The sequence below is a fragment of the Sander lucioperca genome, chromosome 9, assembly GCF_008315115.2.
Source record: "Sander lucioperca isolate FBNREF2018 chromosome 9, SLUC_FBN_1.2, whole genome shotgun sequence".
Classification (NCBI taxonomy): domain Eukaryota; kingdom Metazoa; phylum Chordata; class Actinopteri; order Perciformes; family Percidae; genus Sander; species Sander lucioperca.
This window is the reverse complement of record NC_050181.1, coordinates 35,878,546-35,898,978: the sequence shown is the minus strand read 5'-3', so window position 1 is coordinate 35,898,978 and position 20,433 is coordinate 35,878,546. Positions and strand designations below refer to the sequence as shown.

The window sequence follows — 20,433 nt, the reverse complement described above, 5'->3', positions numbered from 1 at the left end:
TCTCCTAAGTGGAATGCAGCCATCATTAGTGGTTTTGAATACACCTGTGCTTTTCCTACTATGACACGTCAACGTGTCTGCTGTGAAAAAGGTCTAGTGGCCACTCGATGCGCACTGGCTTCCTTTTTCAGCAACGCAGGTTGCCACTTGCTTGAAAGTGTGGCTGCTGTTGAACGATAGCAAGCCTTCAACCAGCTAAACTAGCTTACAGAGCTAGAAAAACTAATGTATTGGCCGCCGCTCCTACTAGTACTCCTGAGCAGTAAAACATGTTATCAGATTTGTTGGTTGTGGGGCGGTAGGCAAGTCTAACCGTGAAGCCGACAACAGGATGTTTTGAAAAAAGTTATAAATAAACACAGACTAAACAGATGAATGCAGACCACAACAGTGTCAAATAAATGTTCATTTAAGTTAAGCAATTTTGTGTCTTATACGTTATTATTAAATTGTATTTTATAAAAACCTATTTCGGTCAATGACTAAATCTAGCTGTTTTGCCCTTTACATGTTAGACTACTTTTTACTTTTCTACAAGTTAAAGACTTTAGGACAACAAATGACAAAAACAAGGGGAAGACAACAAACACTACACTTGGGTCTTCGTGTCTTAATAATTTAAAGAGGTTTTTATGCCAAATGTCACAGTGCACCAACAACATGTAACCTTTCAATTTATCAATGGGCTCTCCGAAATGCTAAAATATCTATCTTTCACCACAGTAAACATGGTGAAATCTATGATCTCTTCAAGACATTTGCTCTAAGATGGGACCTTAGAAGCTTTCATCATCCTTTGTACGGAGTGGTCGTGTTAGGCACTCCATAGGCATGAAAACTCAAGCTCATGATTTCATTTTATAGAAGTGATTTCTTACTTCACTTTACTGTGATCATCAGGTGCTTTAATTGTACATAAATAATCTCATGTTTTTTTGTTTTTTTTTACTTTTGGAGAAGGGTCTTTGGAAATAACTGCCCTCTTGATTTGGCTTATTTGATGCATTTAGCTATATACTGTATACTCAAGACGATTCTCGTCTGCTAGCTTTAGTGGCATCAGGGTCAGCAGAAAAGAACGCTGCTTCATTCAGTTATAAGCTGGTTACGGTTTTCACTTTCACTCTTTTGCACTACTAAAGATACATTTCCACAAACAAAAACAAAATTGTCAGATCTCTGGAGCCCACCTCCTCAGATCTGGAGACAAAGATGTTTTTCTTTTATGTTTATATTTTTAACAGCTAATTCCACCGCTTGTTCTTTGCAGACCACCTCGAGAAAGACCTGCCTTGAAAGACGGGCCAACTACACTAGCTTACATCACTGAATACCTCAATGAAAACAGCATGTATTTAGAAAACTTTCCAACTCAAAGCTGAGAAAGAAAAGCGAGTGATCTGTGGCAAAGTAATCCACACATTTCATTTGAACTCTCTTTGAGGCACAACAACCACAAGCACTGTTGAGTTCACTTGGTTAGCCAAACAGTGTTTTCAAACTTTTCTCTCCTGGATGCTTAGATGTGATCAAATGCAGAGCCTCAATTCAAGCTTTGAGTTAAAAAAAAGTTGCCATATCAACTGCTTCAAGAGTTGTGTCCCCCTTTGTTCTCTCTCTCCAAGTCACAGAAGATGTCCTGTTGAGTTAGCTTGGAGGACATTTGTGTGAGACACCTTTTCTCCATCTTTCTCAGCTTTTGGAGCAAGATTCCCAACCATTCCGCCTGGAGATCCCCGAGGGTTCAGGGGCACGCGAGGGACAAGATGACACAGTCGCCCCCCCTTCCCCCCCCCCCTCCAGAATCGTTCGGACCTTCCACCCTCCTTGACCCGTCGAAGGTCTCGCCTCTCCGACTGCGCCCGCCTCGACAACGACCGCTTTCTCCTTTCGCCATGTCCTCGCGTGGGAGCAGCAGTGCCTTCTCTCCTCCACCAGGCTCGTCCCTTGCTCTCTTCCTGTCCAGCTCTACACCCATTGTTGCTCTCACTCTCGTGATTGGTTGGTTTCTCACGGTCTCTCTCCTGTTACTTTCACACAGTGGTGCTTCAGTTGTAGCAGTGGAAAACGGGTATCCATGTTTGTTCTTTTTTGTTATTACCCAGATTAAAATACCTTTGAACTTCGCTTCACACAGGCCTTGCTCCTTTCCAGCAACCTGTAGACAAATACAAAATATATATACACATTAATACACAATAATAAGTCTTTTCAACATATTAAAAGATTAAGTTTTCAGTTAAAGGAATAATTCCATGTTTTGGAAGATGACTTACTGTCTTTGTAGTAAATATTAGGCTGGAGCCAATTAGTTTAGTTTATCACACAGAGTGAAATCTGGGGGAACCGCTAGCCAGGTAACAAAATTTGCATACCAGCTCACTAATTAACACGTTAAATCACATTTGTTTAATCTGGACTGTTTCTTGGTCAGGAGCAGTGACATTCCTGAAGTATTGTCCTCAACATGAAGCTGCCAACAACCAAATGCAACTCCAGGAAGTCACCGGTCTCAGGTCAATAAATAGTTTGGCACACAACCCATTAATCACCAACTTGTTGTTTTTACACTAAAGTTTTTGTACATATTAGATAGAATGTGTTAAATAGCTAGCTTTATAGATGCTGATATTTGGATTTTGTCTCCTTTGGACAGAGTCAGGCTAGCTAGCCTCTGTTGCCAGTCTTTATGCTAAGCGAAACAGACAGATACTATACTATATACTATACTATATATTTATCACAAAGAGAAATTGCCTAATCACATAGTGGTATGAATGTTCCCACCTAGTTAACTTTTGGCAAGGAGGTGAATAATTTCCCAAAATTGTCAAACTATTCCTTTAATGTCAATGAGTCATCTTAGTTTTAGTCCACAGTGGAATTACTTACAGACTAGTACTGGGACAGTCCAGTCACACCGTGTTGGTAGGCCCGTTCCCCCTGGTAGGTGGAGTCCTGGGACAAGGCCACATCAATCTGGGACTTGAACTCATCTCCTAGGTAACTGTCCTATAAACGGGTCAAACAAAAAGTGAAAGAGGCCAGTCAACAGTTACTCTTTCATTTCTTTTCAGGCAGAAAAAGAAATAAGTGGTTTTGGACAAGATGAAGTCTTTACTTGAAGCTGGACAAACGCTTGGAAAATATGTGCCAACAGCCCTGGCACTGGGTACTAATTACTAGGAAATAAACAGACTACAAAAAGCTTGCTTTATAAAGTGCACATACTTAGCACCTTATAAAATATCTTAAATGGCAACTTTATAATTAGGACTTATTCGCAATGGATGACAGTTGAGTGAACAAACCTGGGAGAGTTCAGGCTGGGAGAGCCCCGGCTGGCTCATTTGAGACGGCTGGCTCATGTTCATGTAGCCCTGCGTCAGAGGCCCCTGGGAGAAGGGCTGGGAGCCCAGGTCCTGGCTGGCCTGGCTGCCACTCATGTGGCCTCCATGTCGGTCTGCTCCTCCATGTCCGCCGCTGTGGTTCCCCATGTTGCCGCGGTTTCTTTGACGCCCTCCTCGCGTCCCGCCGCCGCCTCCTCCACTGCCTGCCTTGCCTTTCATACCCCCACCACGGCCTGGAGGGGAAATGTGTGTGTTATAGCAGTTTCAACTGAACAACATGTAGGCCTTTAGAAACTCTTTACTCACCTGCTGAGGGTCCATTGACCTGTCCCATGTAACCAGGTGGAGGTATGGGGGGCATCACAAGGTTGAAGGGGATGGGGATGTTCAGGGAAGTCATCGGACTGGAGCCTGTTCCGATCATGCCAATCTGGTCATGGGTCTGGAAATACATATTGGACGAACGTCCTGTAGTGGAAAGAAGTACAGGTTAATTTTACATGATATGGCGGTTTGCAGAGCTAGTCTTGTCACAGACATCCGTACACATGGCATTTGTTTTTGTATTTGAGATGCTTTAGTAAGCACATTCAACCTGTTTGCAATGAACTACCAAAGAAGATACAGTAGATGTCCTTAGTAATAGCGTGTTTTAGTAAGAAATTGTCGAACATTAGAAATATCGGTGTGTTGTTAAAAATCTCTCACCGTTGCTGCTCCGGTCATAAACAGATCCAGGAATGAGGGCCTCCCTGGCATCATACATGGCTGTGCTCATGAATCGACCACCCTGCAAAATAAAAAGAACAAGCACCATTATTTTGAGTGTTTTTGCATTTACAGTGATTTATTGAACACTGTATTCTTTTAACTACTTGCCATAAGTGCATTAGTACATTTTGAATTGCATCCTAAAGTCTTCACACGCCCTGCCAGAAAATAACATATTCATATTGAGTTAAGAACACCTGGTTTCAGCGTTCTATATGGCCTGTGTATGTAGCACACACACCCACACCCACACCCACACACACACACACACACACACACACCCATACACACCCATACACACCCATACACACCCACACAAAAACCTCACAGGGTTGATGGTGTTGACAAGCTTGCGGGGCTTGCTGAATTGCATGAGGCTCTCCCTCAGGTTGTTAAGGGGGCCTTCAACCAGGACCTTCTGCTCCTTGTAGTAATTCAACAGGTGGTTCCACAGAGGCTGCTTGGACAGGGCCTTGGGGTTTCCCACAATAATCACACCATACCTACATGACATAAGCAGAAGGATTAAAAGTTAGTTAAGGGATGCGTAGTAATAACAGTGATGGCATCGACGTATCAAAATACTTAGGAGAACCTGAAATCAAGAATAAACCACAACATTCGATATGCAAACAATGCAAAGAGTGCAAAAACATTCATGACATTAGACACAGAGGGGCCCTCTGGGGCTTCTGCAAACTGCCGTTGTTTTACTTTGTGTATTTTTACCTGGCTCTAGTGAGTGCCACATTGAGACGTCTGGGATCATTGAGGAAGCCGATGCCCTGGTGCTCATTGGCCCTCACGCAGGACAGGATGATGAAGTCCTTCTCTCTGCCTTGAAAGGCATCCACACTGGCTATTTCCACCTCCTACAGAAAGAAAAAAGAGAAATCAGCTGGGAAAAAAACGAAACTGATTTTTAGGATAATATATTTACTAATACTAATGCTTTCCTCGCAAACATGATATTGTTAAATGTAAATGGCTACAAACTATGTTTTGGAGCCATTTTAACCTCATCTTAGTTTGAACTTAACATTCGGGGAGTTTTTTTGGCCCAGATCCCGATTTGAGTCCTTTAATATTCTGTATCTATTGCTACCGAGTCCGATCAGATACATCTATATACACAGCAGCAGAATATATGCAATGCTGATTAAATATTTATCTGGCAGACTGAAATAACACTACTAAATTTGGTACACTTTTTTTTCACAAGCGACCTGATCCAAATACTAAAGGTCCTCCTTTAAAACGATTCAGTTGATAACATTCAATTATTGATATGATATGAATGAACATTTAATTGGGAGAAAGCGACTCCTGCAATTGGCGTGGTGCTATAGTCTTGAGAGAAAATGTATCACTTTGTTGGAGTTGTTGGACCTACAGAAACACTCCAGTTCTACAGTGAAGGTTCTTGCCTGACAACGAATATTTGACAGAGTACAATCACTGTCTTGCAGAGAGCACACAAATCCAACAAACAACTTTAATTTTGGCCTGTCATGTAGTTACTTACAGAATTAACGTTAATTAGCAAACGCTGATGACCAGCCGCTGGCGACTTTTCATTTTAACCACTGAAAGTGACGGCCAGCACCGGCTAAGAATGAGAAGCTGAAATTGAATTAAAATTGAATTGCAATTTCTTATTGACAATATTAAAAAGATATATGACATACAGTACAGTGCTAAGCATAAGTGAATACACCCATGCCAAAGTTGACTAAAAAGAGGAATAAAAAAAGAAAAAGAAAAAAAAAAAAAAAAAAAAATCACCTTTTGGAAATTGATCTTAATGCCTTAATTAAAAAAAATGAGGAAAAATCCAACCTTTAAGGACACCAATTTTCTTTGTGAATGAATAATGTATCGTAAATAAATAAATGTTCTTCCTTAAAATACAGGGGGCATAAGTCAGTACACCCCTAAGTTAAATTTCCATAGAGGCAGGCAGATTTTTATTTTTAAAGGCCAGTTATTTCATGGATCCAGGATACTATGCATCCTGATAAAGTTCCCTTGGCCTTTGGAATTAAAATAGCCCCACATCATCACATACCCTTCACCATACCTAGAGATTGGCATGGTTTTATTTCAGTTAGCCTAATAGCCGGTTTGATTTGCATTGAGAGATGATTTTATGGAAAGTACCCCATGCCAATCTCTAGGTATGGTGAAGGGTATGTGATGATGTGGGGCTATTTTAATTCCAAAGACCAAGGGAACTTTATCAGGATGCATAGTATCCTTGATGGGTGTATTCACTTATGCTTGGCACTGTATATAAATAAATAATATAGACACAACCTCACCAGGAGGCATCATAGCTTTGTACAATATTTGTCAAAAGGATAAAACACAATAAAGCCCAAAAGCCTATTTCCATTGTGGTCCTTTAGGACCTGAATGTTTAGTACGCTGCTCTTTGCTAATGGGAAACAGAGTCTGTGAGAGTCCGTGTATAAACGTTTTCTGATTAAGTGCACATACAAAATTTAAAGTGCAAATATATATTTGTAACTATACCTGGTAGAGTTTGGTATGGAGGGAGCCACTGAACTGCATGTACTGGACCAGGTAGGACCTCTGTCCCTCGTAGGGTGTAATGATTCCAATCTGATCGGGTTTTGCTCCAGCCTTCAACAACCTTGTGGTTATTTTCTCCACATTGGCTGCCTCAGTCCTGCATAGACAGGAAGGGTGATAACATGACATTTTATATAAATTGACATGGCACAGGAACTAACTGTGCCTGACTGAAACAGGCAGAATCAGAAAGTGACGTGATATATCTTAAGACGGAGAAGTTTTTTGAACATCTAAGTGATGTAATGTGCCACCAGTGGTCCCATGTGTATGAGCCAAGGGTTGACGTGACTATATAATAAATGTTGAGTTAGAGTAGAACTGCCAAATGTTAAGAAAACATTTGCTATTTTCACATATACTGCTTAAGATAACATTGAGTGATAGACAAATGAAAATCAGGTCAACATAATGATCAAGAAAGTTAAAACCTGTTCCAATCACTGCCTGTGATGATCCCACAAAAACAATTCATTGAATGGGATAGGTGGATATCGAGGTTTATATGGGGGGGGAAAGAAACCCACGATCAGAGGAATGGTTTAATATTTAATATTTGTAATATATAATATATTTAATATTTGTAATATATAATATATTTAATATTTGTAAAACGCAGTGCACGGCCACTAGCTCCAGGATTTGGAGAGAATTCAATTGGAAAAATATGGTCAGATTTTTTATAACTTCAAACATTAGGAAGGAAAATGTATGTAACCAGCAACCATGCTGGAGAATACGTGGACACATGGATGTAGCCCATATGCATATTTTTTGGTCATGCCAAAAGATAATAGGATATTGGGATAAAATATAGCGGGGTCTAAGAAAAATTATAGGATACGAGATACCCAAGTCTTGTAAGGTACTTTATCTGGGAAATCTGACACAAGATATAATTCAAAAAGAGGATGAGTATCTTCTTAAAGTTCTGCTATCGGCAAGTAAAAAAGCAATAACAAGGTTATAGTATAAAGCAGAACCCCCGACCGTGGAGCAGTGGGTGAGCACTGTGGAAGAAGTATTTGTAATGGAAAAAATGACACATAAACTACAATTACAAGAGACACAATTTCAGGAAAAATGGGAAAACACATGGGAATGGACAGTTTATAGAACACAGCAAGAGGACACCACCATCACCACTGGACAATAAGGACACTGATATGTGAATAATTGCTTTGTTGAGTGTGTAAAACCTGACACTGTAAAAAAAAAAAAAAAAAGTTAAAAAAAGAAAAAAAAAAAAAGAAAGTTGAAACCTGTTGAGATAGGAAGTTCCAGAGCTGGCAATTTCCTCTTGGCCTTGGGTGACATAAAAGAACATGGGCTTGTCGGGCTGTGGCCACTGGAAGTCAAAGCCTTTCTTCACACGGTCCGCTGTGGAAGAGACAAACAAACAGATAAGACTCAGGACAAGTGCAGCTGACTAAAGTACACCGACTACAGTGGAATAATGTAAGAAAGCAGCGTCATGTTACTTAAGAGCATTTAGCTGTGCGCTGAAGCCTGGGAGGATATTTAGAAGGCAGTTTAAGTGGCTATAAAGGGAAAGTAAAGTAAATGAGCAGTTGAAAGTTTCTTTTCATCTTACCGGCAGTGACTCCATTCTGCAGAGAGCCCTCATAGAAGATGTTGGAGGGGAAGGCGCTGAGGGCCGGATGCATGCGATACTGAACCTGCAGGCGAATTGGCCGGATCCCCAAAACGACAAGACGCTCAAACAGAGACTGTGACAAACCCGCTTTAGCTGCCTTCTTACACATCACCACAGGGCCTAGCTGGCAGTGGTCACCCACCAGAATCAACTACGGAACAAAAGACATCAAGACAAAATAAATTACTGTGGACACCGTAGACTCCACAACTGGGGAACAAGAACAGTTTAAGCAGATAGCTGTATGCCAAACTCTATCCAGATACACTTTCACTCATGAAGCTCCTACCTGTTTGGCCCCCAGGACGACAGGCACCATGCACTCTGGTTCGGTGGCCTGGGTGCTCTCATCAATCAGGATTGAGCGGAACTGCATCTTGGCCAGGCGAGGATCCCCCGCCCCAACACAGGTAGAGCAGATCACATCGGCATTCTGAGAGAAAAAACAAAGGAATGAAGTAGACAAGTTTATGAACAGTGAAATATTGCTGGTTGCAAAACGTTGCTACCGCTTTTACTTTTGAAATCATTTTTACAAACCCCCTGAACAGATTAGCATAAAAACCATTAGGCACTTGAAAAATAACAGTTAAATCTAAGTTGGTGTACAATCGCAAAACAAATATGTAGCAGCACTTTGAGTTCAGTAAGACCAGTGTTTATACCATAAGCAGCTCCCTCTCAGCGGTGCGTCTCAGAGCTCTGTAGCGCTTCTCGTCTGAGGAGGACAGCTCTCCAGTCTCGTCCTTCAGCTGTTGGAGCTTCTGAAGTTCTGGCATACTGCAGGTATCAATCATTTCAAACAGTGGCAGATCAATGGTGGGCTTTTCAGCAGAGACTTACAGTACATCTGTAACAGGCTGTATAACTGAGGGGTCTGGAATTATTTCTGGCCAATAATAATCATATTTGTACATCCTGGACTTCTAGATGCTGCTACACAATATAAGCCCAAACACCCGCCAACGTTGTTCTAACAGGACTTGTTAGAAATGCTGCTGCGTAGCAACATTCTCCTATTAGTTATAAGTTATTAACTATAATTGGGACAATTACCTTCTTGTTTTTCAAAGACATTATTCTAGACTGATTGTGTGTATACAAGTATAAGCATGTCTGCTATTGTACTAGTACCCACAGTTAACCACACACACACAAAAATGCCTTACAAAATTATTATTAATCACAGCCATTTATGTGTTACCTGTCCATGTTACGGGTCTGGTTGTGTAGAGCCAGGAAGGACACAGGCGAGTCGATAGCCTCCCTGCTCTTGGCACACAGCCTCACCACCTTGAGGCCTGTCTGGTGGATCTTCTCTGTCAGCTGGTCGACGGCGATGTTACTGGGAGCACACACCAGCACCGGCCTGGAGGGACAAAAGGCACAAGACCACCTTAAGGACCAGAACACACAGCCAAGGCATGCTTTAAGAACATTATGGGCAAAGCAAGATATCTTTACATTTATTAGAACTAATAAAATACCAATCAATTAAAAACTTTGAATGAATATCCTAAAAGACAGATGTTCAGTTAAATGTAAAGTTAATAGTTTGAAAGCAAATACAGTGTTTTCCCTAGCTTTGTGGAAGACTTGGGTGTGCTTATTTGGTGGGGGGTTTAGGCGTCCTTGAAGAAAATGGGATGTTTCTCAATAAAAATTTAAAAAAAACAATTTCCCTATACATTTTATGTCTCTTTTTGGGGTTTTGTGTCTCTTTGTAGTTGTGACTGTGTCTCTTTTTGTATTTTTTTGTTTTCTTTGGGGTTGTTCTGGGTCTCTGTGGTCATTTGGCTCTTTGTAGTAGGTTTGTGTCCCTTTGTGGTACTTTTGCGTATCTTTTTCACATCATTTTGGACCTTTTGGACCGTTCTGTGTCTAAAACGTTGGACAAGCTAGAACACTCAAAAAGCTTAAATACAAAACTTGCTAGAGAAATCAAACTACAATCACAAATTTTAGTTTTAGTTACATTCATTTGGCTTAGGTGGTGCACAAAACATCTCTGGTGCTGGACCTAAACCTTATAATGGCAGGGAAAACCAGACAAAGTAATACATGACTTTTGTATATGTCTTACCCGTTGCCCTGTCTGGCCAGGTGGTAGACGATGGTGGCAGAGGTTACTGTCTTCCCTGTGCCAGGAGGACCCTGGATCAGACTGAGAGGACGCTGCAGCACTGTCTTCACAGCATACACCTGCATTACAACAAACCATATTCATGCGAGCCCTATGGGCACAGGACCTAAAATGCTTCATACAGTCACTATGTGCGACTATGTGATATGAAAGAGTTAAGGCCGTTTTACAGTCACCGTAGCCAAGCTTGCGCACGCCAATGTGACGTCAAAATGACGTAGATCTCGCTGGAACGCCAGGACTATTTTTTTTAGCGCCGCTCGACAAAGCGGAAACAGGAAGCATGATCGAGCTCAAGGGCAACCGGATGCCAGGACTCTCAGAGTGACTGCAAGTCTCTCTTGTAAACTTACTGGGTTAAGAGGAGTTATTTTATGGTGAATGAAAGGCTTGATCCGACGAAGTAGGTCATCGAATCAAATCGAAGCATTGACGTCAATGCTGCTGCCAGTTCTGCCGTTGTTTACCTTTTTCTTCTTCTAGTCCTATACCACTAGGGGTAAGTGTGAAATAGTTTTTTTGATGTGTGAACATCCAAACTGTGTATGATCTCCGTCATGTTGTTTGTGTGATCTGTAATGTAGGGTAAGTCATGGGTATACCTTTTCTGATTATATACAGTGCTAAGCATAAGTGAATACACCCATGCTAAAGTTGACTAAAAAGAGGAATAAAAAAAAAAAAAAAAAAATCATCTTTTAGAAATTGATCTTAATGCCTTAATTAAAAAAATTAGGGAAAAATCCAACCTTTAAGGACACCATTTTTATTGGTGAATGAATAATGTATCGTAAATAAATAAATGTTCTTCCTTAAAATACAGGGGGCATAAGTCAGTACACCCCTATGTTAAATTCCCACAGAGACAGGCAGATTTTTATTTTTAAAGGCCAGTTATTTCATGGATCCAGGATACTATGCACCCTGATAAAGTTCCCTTGGCCTTTGGAATTAAAATAGCCCCACATCATCACATACCCTTCACCATACCTAGAGATTGACATGGGGTACTTTCCATAAGATCATCTCTCAATGCAAATCAAACCAGCTGTTAGGCTAACTGAAATAAAACCATGCCAATCTCTAGGTATGGTGAAGGGTATGTGATGATGTGGGGCTATTTTAATTCCAAAGGTCAAGGGAACTTTTTTTAGGATCCATGAAATAACTGGCCTTTAAAAATAAAAATCTGTCTGCCTCTATGGGAATTTAACAGAGGGATGTACTGACTTATGCCCCCTGTATTTTAAGGAAGAATATTTATTTATTTACAATACATTATTCATTCACAAAGAAAACTGGTGTCCTTAAAAGTTGGAAGTTTCCTCATTTTTTTAATTAAGGCATTAAGATCAATTTCCAAAAGGTGATTTTTTTATTCCTCTTTTTAGTCAACTTTAGCATGGGTGTATTCACTTATGCTTAGCACTGTATATATAAAAGGTCTCTCAATAACATGACCCCATCTCTCCAACTCACCTGCGAGTGGTTAAGATCAGGCAGGCCTTGAGCGGTGAAGCGTTTGGGCAGCTGGCACTTGATGACCACATCCTCTACTTCATGTCCCAGCAGTTTGTGGTAGATGTAACCCGACACAGACGTCTCATCCACGGCAAACGTCTTCAGGGAACTCTGCATCCTGGATAATGAAGACAAGAATATCGAGATAAAGTTGTAAATCTATAAAAAAAAAAAAAAAAAAAAAAAAAAAAAGACCCATCATATAGTGGAAAACATTTGCCAAAATCAACTGCCCCAAATGATTCCACTGATGAGGAGCCTCACTGACAACATTAATGTATTCATTTTAGGGTTGTCAAACGATTAAGTGTTTCTTAATCGCTGAATTTCAATAGTTAATCGCGATTAGTCGCATGTTTTATCACGATTAAAATTCAATTATTTCGCATTTCATAACAGTTTTTAGGTCTGTATTATCAATGTAAATACACTTGATTCACTTACCAGTGTATCTTGATTGGGAATCTAATTAATGCAAAGAAAGTTACTCTATGAACTTGACTTTTAGATTTATTTTAATATTTCAAATCAAAAGATGTGCAATGAGACTTAGGTAACACATTAAATGTCTTCAGAAGTATAGCTTGCCTTAAGCTTTCTTTTTAAAAAATGTAAAACTAAATTATACAGCAAAAGTGCATGCACAAGATGTCATGATGGTCTGCAGTTAGTTGCCACCCATTTCGCAAGCGCTTCAGTTCATTTTTTCGATTTGGTTTCATCCACAGGTCTGTGGCGACTTGCACTCTCCAAAATAGTGCTTTGCCGAGTCCGCTAGCATCAACCTCATTAGCTGTAGTAGCTGCACGCTTAGCTCGTAGATGGTAGCTTAAGCTTGAAGTGCTTTGTGATATTTTAGTTCCATTTCACACATGGTGCATATTGCTTTTGACTCGTCGACGGAGCTGTCTGGGAGTTCGTTTTTTTTAAAGTAAAACGCGCCATTTAGAACTGTGTTGTTCATCTCTATGGCTGCAGCAGGAGGTAGGAAGTGTCTGTGGCAGCTTGACAACAAGTAAAGGTGCCTCAAAGGGTCAAAATAGTAGCAGCCAAAGAGTGTAGCGATTCTTCGAAGCAAAGATTATTTGGTGCACGTGATTAAGGTGATGAACACAATTATAACGCGTTATGCTCCGTCTTTAATCTCATCGCGATTAACGCGTTAATGCTGACAGCCCTAATTAATTTACTTTTTCATGGAATTTTCATTACCAATGGTGTAAAATATTACATTAAATACAGAGCAAAGTGAAAATTGCATATTGAAAAGCTTCAGATTTACTCAGATTCACACACTGTAGTGAAATGCAAAAAGTTCTTTAAAGCCCAAAATATGCATAGACTATTAAATAAACTTAAACAGGAAATGGATCTGTAGCCTCTCAGTTTAAAGCTGGAATATCTTGACGTGTATAGCTCAAACTTTACCCAAATAACCGACTGACCCTCAGATATGAAAGAATACATTTTTCAACTAAAGATGAGATTAACTGATACATAAAGTTGGGTTTCAGGCCTTGCACACACATATCACAAGATAGAACATTGTCTGACTTTTCCTGTGAATACCTGTCAAAGGAAGTGGACTTCCACACAAAGTCGACCTGAAAGTTGTGGGGGATCTCCACTGGAGCCCCGGCACTGCTCCTTAGCTCTATGGCAATCTCATCTCCATAGTCTGGTACAGAAGGTCAAGGAAGCCGTGGAACCTTTGAACATATACTGCAGTTATCATCATATTTGAGCTAACTGCTAGGACAGTATGTCCAATGTGCTTTATTTAATCATGATTTGATTTTCTGATTTGATTTACAGCATTTGCAGGTTGGAGAGCTAGGAATTGGGCAAAAATGTTCAACATAGATGCAACATGGAGAGTTGACATTATAGTTGTTGGACAACATATTTAGTATGTATGTATGTATGTATGGTGGAGTTATTGATACTTTTCGAGTAACATTTAGAACTGCTATTGATACTTTTTGAGTAACATTTAGAACTGCTGGGTATATACACCAACAATTGTTATGATATTCAGCCTCAGGTCTTATTGCTGGAGTACTTTACCTATTAACTAACTAAGGTGGTAAACTGTGTAAGCAAAATCTAAATATACGTATATTTTGCTTTCATAAACCACTGAACACTGTAGAGAAAGACACAAGTTGGCAGGTGTTGATGTAGTTTCCTACAGCTGCCACTAGAGGTTACTAAAGACTCATTTTACTGATAGCACGTTTAAGTGAAGTCCAACTAAATGAAGATGCCTCCCTGTCTGTGACACACTTTGGCAAAAGTGTGTGAATTTCAGATAATGTGGGTAAAATCTGGTTAAGTACAGTATGTCTATTGTAACAGTCATAAGGATACTATCAGGGACTTTGATGACATGTCCAATGCCTTTCCATGGAGGGGCCAGGTCTCCTTTGTACCTCAGGCAAATTTCATCTCCCTGCATCAGTCGCATATCTACAGGACAGCAGAAGAGATGGACAAAAAAAAGATAACTCCGTTAGGCACACACCACGGCATAGAGCATAGGCAACATTAAATAAATAATATATATATATAAAAAATATTATACACCATTGTTAGTGAAAAGGTATTTATTTGTCACTTATTTTAGAGGGTTGTCAGAATAACTTAAAATATCACTCATAGACAAAGCATGATGATTATGATAACAATGAAAAACTTGAAGCAAATCTCTAAATACATACCAGAGTCTGTCTTGGGAAGAGTGAAATAAGCAATCCTCTTTTTATTCAGGCCCAAGTCCCATCTGACAGTAATGTTGTCTTGAGTCTGTAGGAAGCAATATTAAAATATGTTTCTTATACTTAAATGGCAGCAAAAACAACTTTAAGTCAAAATTATGACGACAAAAGTGTACCGTTTTTGGGTGAAAATCCCCAGTGGAAAAGGTTGCACATCGACTGAAACACAGTAATTCACCATGCCTCTAGGTAGTACCACAAAAACTATAAATGATTGTTAGCATCATATTCTTTAACTCCAGCAATAGAAAATAAACTAAATTAGTTTGTTGTTTAATTGATCATTTGTTAAAACGTAAATTAGTCATCGACTATTTTGACAATCTTGTCTGTTACAACATACATAGGATACATTTTTTCATTTACAATTTTCTTTTCTTTTTTAAGATTATTTTTGGGCATTTTCGGCCTTTATTTTGATAGGACAGCTGAAGACATGAAAAGGGCGAGAGAGGGGGAATAACATGCAGCAAAGGGCCGCAGGTCGGAGTCGAACCCAGGCCCGCTGCGTTGAGGAGTAAACCTCTATATATATGGCCGCCCGCTCTACCAACTGAGCTATCCGGGCGTCCCATTTACAATTTTCTAAAGCTGTTTTTACCTGAGACTCTTTGAGTTTCTTATCGTAGTCAGCCTCCAGCTTGACGAGAGGACCAAAGATGTTCTGGTACTGGTAGGCATCCTCATAGCGGAGCAGCACATGCTGGGGCTCCTCATCCACACCAGGCTTCTCCAGGTCCTCCAGGGTCGCAGTGGGATTTTCCTGCCAGAAGGAAACAAACACACGATCAAACAGGGTGAGAGAATTTTTTAATATAGACAGAAGTTGAGTTTTGTGTTTTCTATCAAAATGCTCAAATCTGCTAAATCCCGACTCAGAGAGATTCAGACAATAGGCCCTTTTCACAGCAGACATTTTGACATGCCAAAGCAGCAAAAAGCACAGGTGTAAATAATAATGAAGGGTGGCTAAATTCCATTTAGCTGCTTCAGGTTCAGGGTCCTGGTATTGTGCATACTGGCTCACTGTCACACACTACTGGGGCATTTTTAAGAACGGAGCCATCGTAAATGTTATTAGTAACACCTGTGCTTTTACTACTATGACAAATAAAACATGTCTGCTGTAAAAAAAAAAAAAAAAAAAGGCCAAAGAGTACATAGAAAAGAAATATACAAAAACAGATATGTGTGACTGTATACAACAGGAACTATCAAAAAAATGAAGTGAAACTGTGAAACAGAAAATAACAGCTCATCAAACACGCAGCAAAGTTATTTGCATCACACCCAACTGACTATATCTGGCTAACTGTATAGATAAGCCCACCAGGTGCTCAAATTCAAGTTATGTGAGTTCAGAAAATTTACATAGTACAACGGCAGGCGTGTGCCTAGTTGCATTGACATACCTTCCAGAGTTCCTCCAGCTTGTTGATCTGCTGGGCGGTGATCTGACGAGCCCTGAGCTGCTCCTGCTCTGAAGGGATTTTCACCAGCCAGGACAGGAAGCAGCGGTCCTGGATGAGAGGCTGCCACTGGGAGCTGTCCCAGTTGATGTCCTTCAGGCTGCTCTGGCTGGCACATGGCTGCCTGTGTTACCACCAAAACACAAATGTCAAACAATACCTGTGAAATTCTGTATTTGATTGTCGTCACCCCCCCCATCAGCAGGAAGGTACGGGTGTATGCTCAGCTACATAAAAAGCCCCCCTACCTGCATAGTAACACCACTACCGAGTCAGCTTTGGCAGGGATGAAGCCCAGAAGGAAGACATTGCGACAGCCACAGTTGTAGCACTCCAGTACCGTTTCCCCCAGAGGGCCATCTTTATGCAGGGTCACCTCCTTGGACTTTGCTCTCACCAGGTGGTTTACAATGTGGCTAAAAGAGAAGAGAATGACAATTAATGCACCAGCAGGAGGAAATGCAAAAGACTAAAACGCTCAGTGGGAGGGTGTATTGTACACTATTGTTGTTGAAATGATTTTCATTGGTCATTCAATAATTATTTTCTTTTTTCCCTTGTTTATTTTCTGTTGGGATTGTATTGTTGGTAAACCTTGGGTTTTAATCGTTGAAATGATTTTCATTGGTCATTCAATAATTATTTAATTGTTTATTTTCTGTTGGACTGTACTGTATTTTTACAAAGGTTTATCATGTGAAGCACTTTGTGACTTTGTGTGTAAAAGGTGCCATATCAAATAAACGTATCTATCTACGTCCTTACGCATAAGTCTTGACAATTTTTATTTTATTCAAACTCAAATAAAACATAACTGCACAAGAATACAGCAAACATATCTCTAAGATGCACTTAGGAGAAATTATGTTATAATTATGACCCCAAAAAACATAAGATTCAGTCAGCTGCTACACTGATACAGCATAATGCAATTTTTGATAGCGTTTTGGTATTTTGCCAATTAAAGCTATAATGCGTAGTTTCTGCTGCCCCTATGAGGAATTCTAAGTATGTAATGTAATTCTGCGGCCCTTTGCTGCATGTCATTCCCCCTTCTCTCTCCCCTTTCATGTCTTCATCTGTCCTGTGGAAATAAAAGGCCTAAAAAAATAATCTTTAAAAAAAATAATTATGTTTTTAACTCCATACCCAAACTGTCCATTCATGACCGAGGCTTTTGAATACAACAAAAACTCATCGTTACAGTTGCTGTGTACTGTACACCTGCTATGGTGATATTGTACCTGTAAAATGACCCTCTCCGAGTTCATTTAGTAAGTACACCAACCGGGAGGCTCAATAAAAAGCTGATAAGATCACTGTATCTTACCTGCCGGATGTGTTTCCACGGCCATTACAAAACCACTTCTTGCTGGTGTTGCAGTAGACCACACAGGCTGGATCATGAATGCCACAGTAACTAAAATAAAAGTAAGTCAAAATTAAAAAAGAACCATAAAACATTACTGTTAAGAGCATGGACCGGTTTCAAATCTAGTATGTCTGTCGGAAAATAAGCATATAACTTTTCCATTTTCTGGAACAAACTACTTAGAGTGACTTACAGTAGCTGATGGAATAGACTTTGAAAATGTTGCATATTTATTAAACATGTAAATTAAAGCCCGAGCAATAAATCACCCGGGACAATATATCAATATTATGAGCTCATTGCAGATATATCCGTATCACCGATAAATGAGAAGAAAATGAAGTACAGAAATGCCAAATATACAGTATGTGTTGATTTAGTGTCACCATTCTATAATTTGTGTCTAATGTGGTTTTATTTTTTTTTTTGTCCTGCTCAGTACATTTATTTGTCACAATTGTAAAAATAAATAAATAAATAAATTTATAATCTAAGGGAACATTATCAAAAATGTTTTTTTATGTTACGGGTTTTGTAAAGAATTTTTTTTAACTCATATATATATATATATATATATATATATATATATATATATATCTCAATACTGGGATCAGCCAAATTTGGTCGGGCTATAATGTTAATGTGAACTATTCAGAAAACTGTGTGTGTGTTTTGAAAAACTCCTCCATTCGTTCCTTGAGGAAAATATGTATCCATGTTATATGCAGATTTTAATTAACATGCCATTTGATCAACAAAATACAAAGTTGTGAGTTGTGCCACAGCCTGCTAAACAGTAATGGATCTAGCTGCATGGGTGCCAAGGTTTATATAAAAAATTGGAAAGAAGAGGGTAAAAAAAATATGTAGGCCCTCATTCTCTATCCAACAAACTCTGTTTTCATTGCCAAACTTCAGTGAAAAGTATTAAACACATTTGAATTTGCAACTAATCTCCTGGTGAAAGATATGGTGATACATCAGTTTTTATAGAAACAAACTGACAAACAAACAATCCAGCTAGGCTACTGAGAATGTCTGGGATGTCAGACATTCTCAACAGGACTGTTTCGGCACAACTTTCGGCTGACAGCCAACTTGGTAAAGGGCATAGGGGCTGCGAGAACGAGAAGAGCAGCACCGCTTAGCATGACGTAACAATAATAGTGAATAACAATTGTTGACATCGGACGCAAGAAGTGGACAAGATGGACAGAAACCAGCTGAGATTTGGTATGTTCGGTCAGCGGCTGAGAATAAAGGAAAAGCATCTGCTTTGATTTTGCTCAGATTGAGCCATTTTATATGTCATTATATTTTTGCCAATTCATTTTTTATGTTTACTTTTGCACCACTTATACTGCAAATACTGTACTGTAGATATACATTTCATACATTATGGTCAAGAACAAATGCCCACAATCCACTGAGACTCAATTAAGTATTAAGAAGGGGGCTGAACTGCAAGCACACACTACATGCAATAAAAATAAACAGAAAATGAAATAAAATGATAACAAGTGATTATTTTCCCTCTGATGACACGGTTGTGGCACCAGTCCCGCTAGTGTGGTCCCTTACCTGCATGCATGTACAGGAAGATCCTTGGTGTAGTAGGTGTCCTCCTCATCCTCCTCAAAGTTCAACTCTGCCAGCAGCTGACTGGCTTTTACCACAGAGTCATCGCCATTCTGGAGCATGCCGTCAGGGCCATTAGCCTAAGTATACAAATGAATAGAATCGTAACTATGAACTGAAACTGGGGAAATTAAATTAAAAATGAAGGATCACAGATCGACAATAGATAGTGCAGAAACTGGAAAGCCAACGAGATACATAAAGCCTTATATGGTCCTCATATGGTCATATATTTCTTTTCCACAATCTTGCTTGCTGTCTGACACATCAACAAGCGGTTTGTTGACAGCAATACCACACTGACTGTCTCCAACTAATTGTATCTCTGTGATTGTTGTTGTCAGTGGATAACTATCTAATACGTATAAGAATTATTAAGTATAAATATGGGCATTTGAAGCTGATTTGCCATAGTAGCAAATCCATGTCACCTTTGGTTTGTATGGCAATAAAGTCTTGCATCAACATGCTAGCTGTGTCAGCATGCTAACTGTGCAAGCTAGCTAGGTAGCTAGCATAATTAGCGGGATAAAAGCATGGTAACAGATGGAAGGCGTCATCATGCTAACCTGAGGTAGCCAGCGATGTTGTTAGCTAACGTTAGCTAATTCACATTTTGTCAACAGAGGAGAATACATATTTTGACACAGAGCCGCCACGAATAACCAAACGCACCTGGTTATCTAGTTGACTCTGGGTTTGGCCTTGGGTCTGGGTCTGGCTCGGCAGGGTAAAATCGGTGAAGTCGTACTCGGAGCCCTGGGTGTCCGCTCCCAGCAGCTCGGCTTCCTCGGTGTCGAGGAACGTTAGAGTCTGCGAGCTCGGCCCGTACGCCTCGACACTCATGTTGTTGCCTTCTTATTAAAGGTATTTACCCGCACCGACGAAAAATCCACAAACTGTTGCTATTCCAGAAGAAACTAAATAACTGAGACACAGCACAGATGAAAAAATTACAAACACTGGTGGTGAGAGAGAGCCTCGACCACGGCTGCATTCCGTTTGTCTTCTCCCCCGCACGTTTCCTTTCCTTTTCTCTCCTCTCCTTTCCTTTCCTTTCCTTTCCTTTCCTCTCCTCTCCTCTCCTCTCCTCTCCTCTCCTCCCTCACTACCAAGTCTCGGTCACCTGCAGGTAGCAAG

The 20,433-nt window shown here is 40.0% G+C and overlaps 1 protein-coding gene and 1 long non-coding RNA gene across 2 annotated transcripts; one reads left to right on the top strand and one right to left on the bottom strand.

The window, feature by feature from the left end:
• Positions 1 to 393: 393 nt before the first annotated feature.
• On the bottom strand, positions 394 to 20,332 carry LOC116037409 (regulator of nonsense transcripts 1-like). Its single transcript, XM_031281301.2, has 24 exons — positions 19,969 to 20,332; positions 19,237 to 19,373; positions 17,614 to 17,703; positions 16,532 to 16,699; positions 16,227 to 16,407; positions 15,416 to 15,577; positions 14,758 to 14,842; positions 14,408 to 14,506; positions 13,607 to 13,715; positions 11,996 to 12,155; positions 10,457 to 10,575; positions 9,578 to 9,742; positions 9,039 to 9,153; positions 8,663 to 8,806; positions 8,311 to 8,524; positions 7,979 to 8,096; positions 6,657 to 6,813; positions 4,851 to 4,993; positions 4,450 to 4,624; positions 4,059 to 4,140; positions 3,657 to 3,818; positions 3,312 to 3,583; positions 2,893 to 3,012; positions 394 to 2,158 (listed from the first exon to the last, which is right to left on the bottom strand). Exons 1-23 carry the CDS (start codon positions 20,137 to 20,139, stop codon positions 2,896 to 2,898), a joined length of 3,345 nt encoding a protein of 1,114 aa, XP_031137161.1. The 5' UTR covers positions 20,140 to 20,332; the 3' UTR covers positions 394 to 2,158; positions 2,893 to 2,895.
• Positions 12,702 to 13,021, top strand: LOC116037417. The gene is made up of 2 exons (XR_004101866.1): positions 12,702 to 12,835; positions 12,987 to 13,021. It is a non-coding gene; the product is annotated as an uncharacterized LOC116037417 (long non-coding RNA).
• Positions 20,333 to 20,433: the final 101 nt, after the last annotated feature.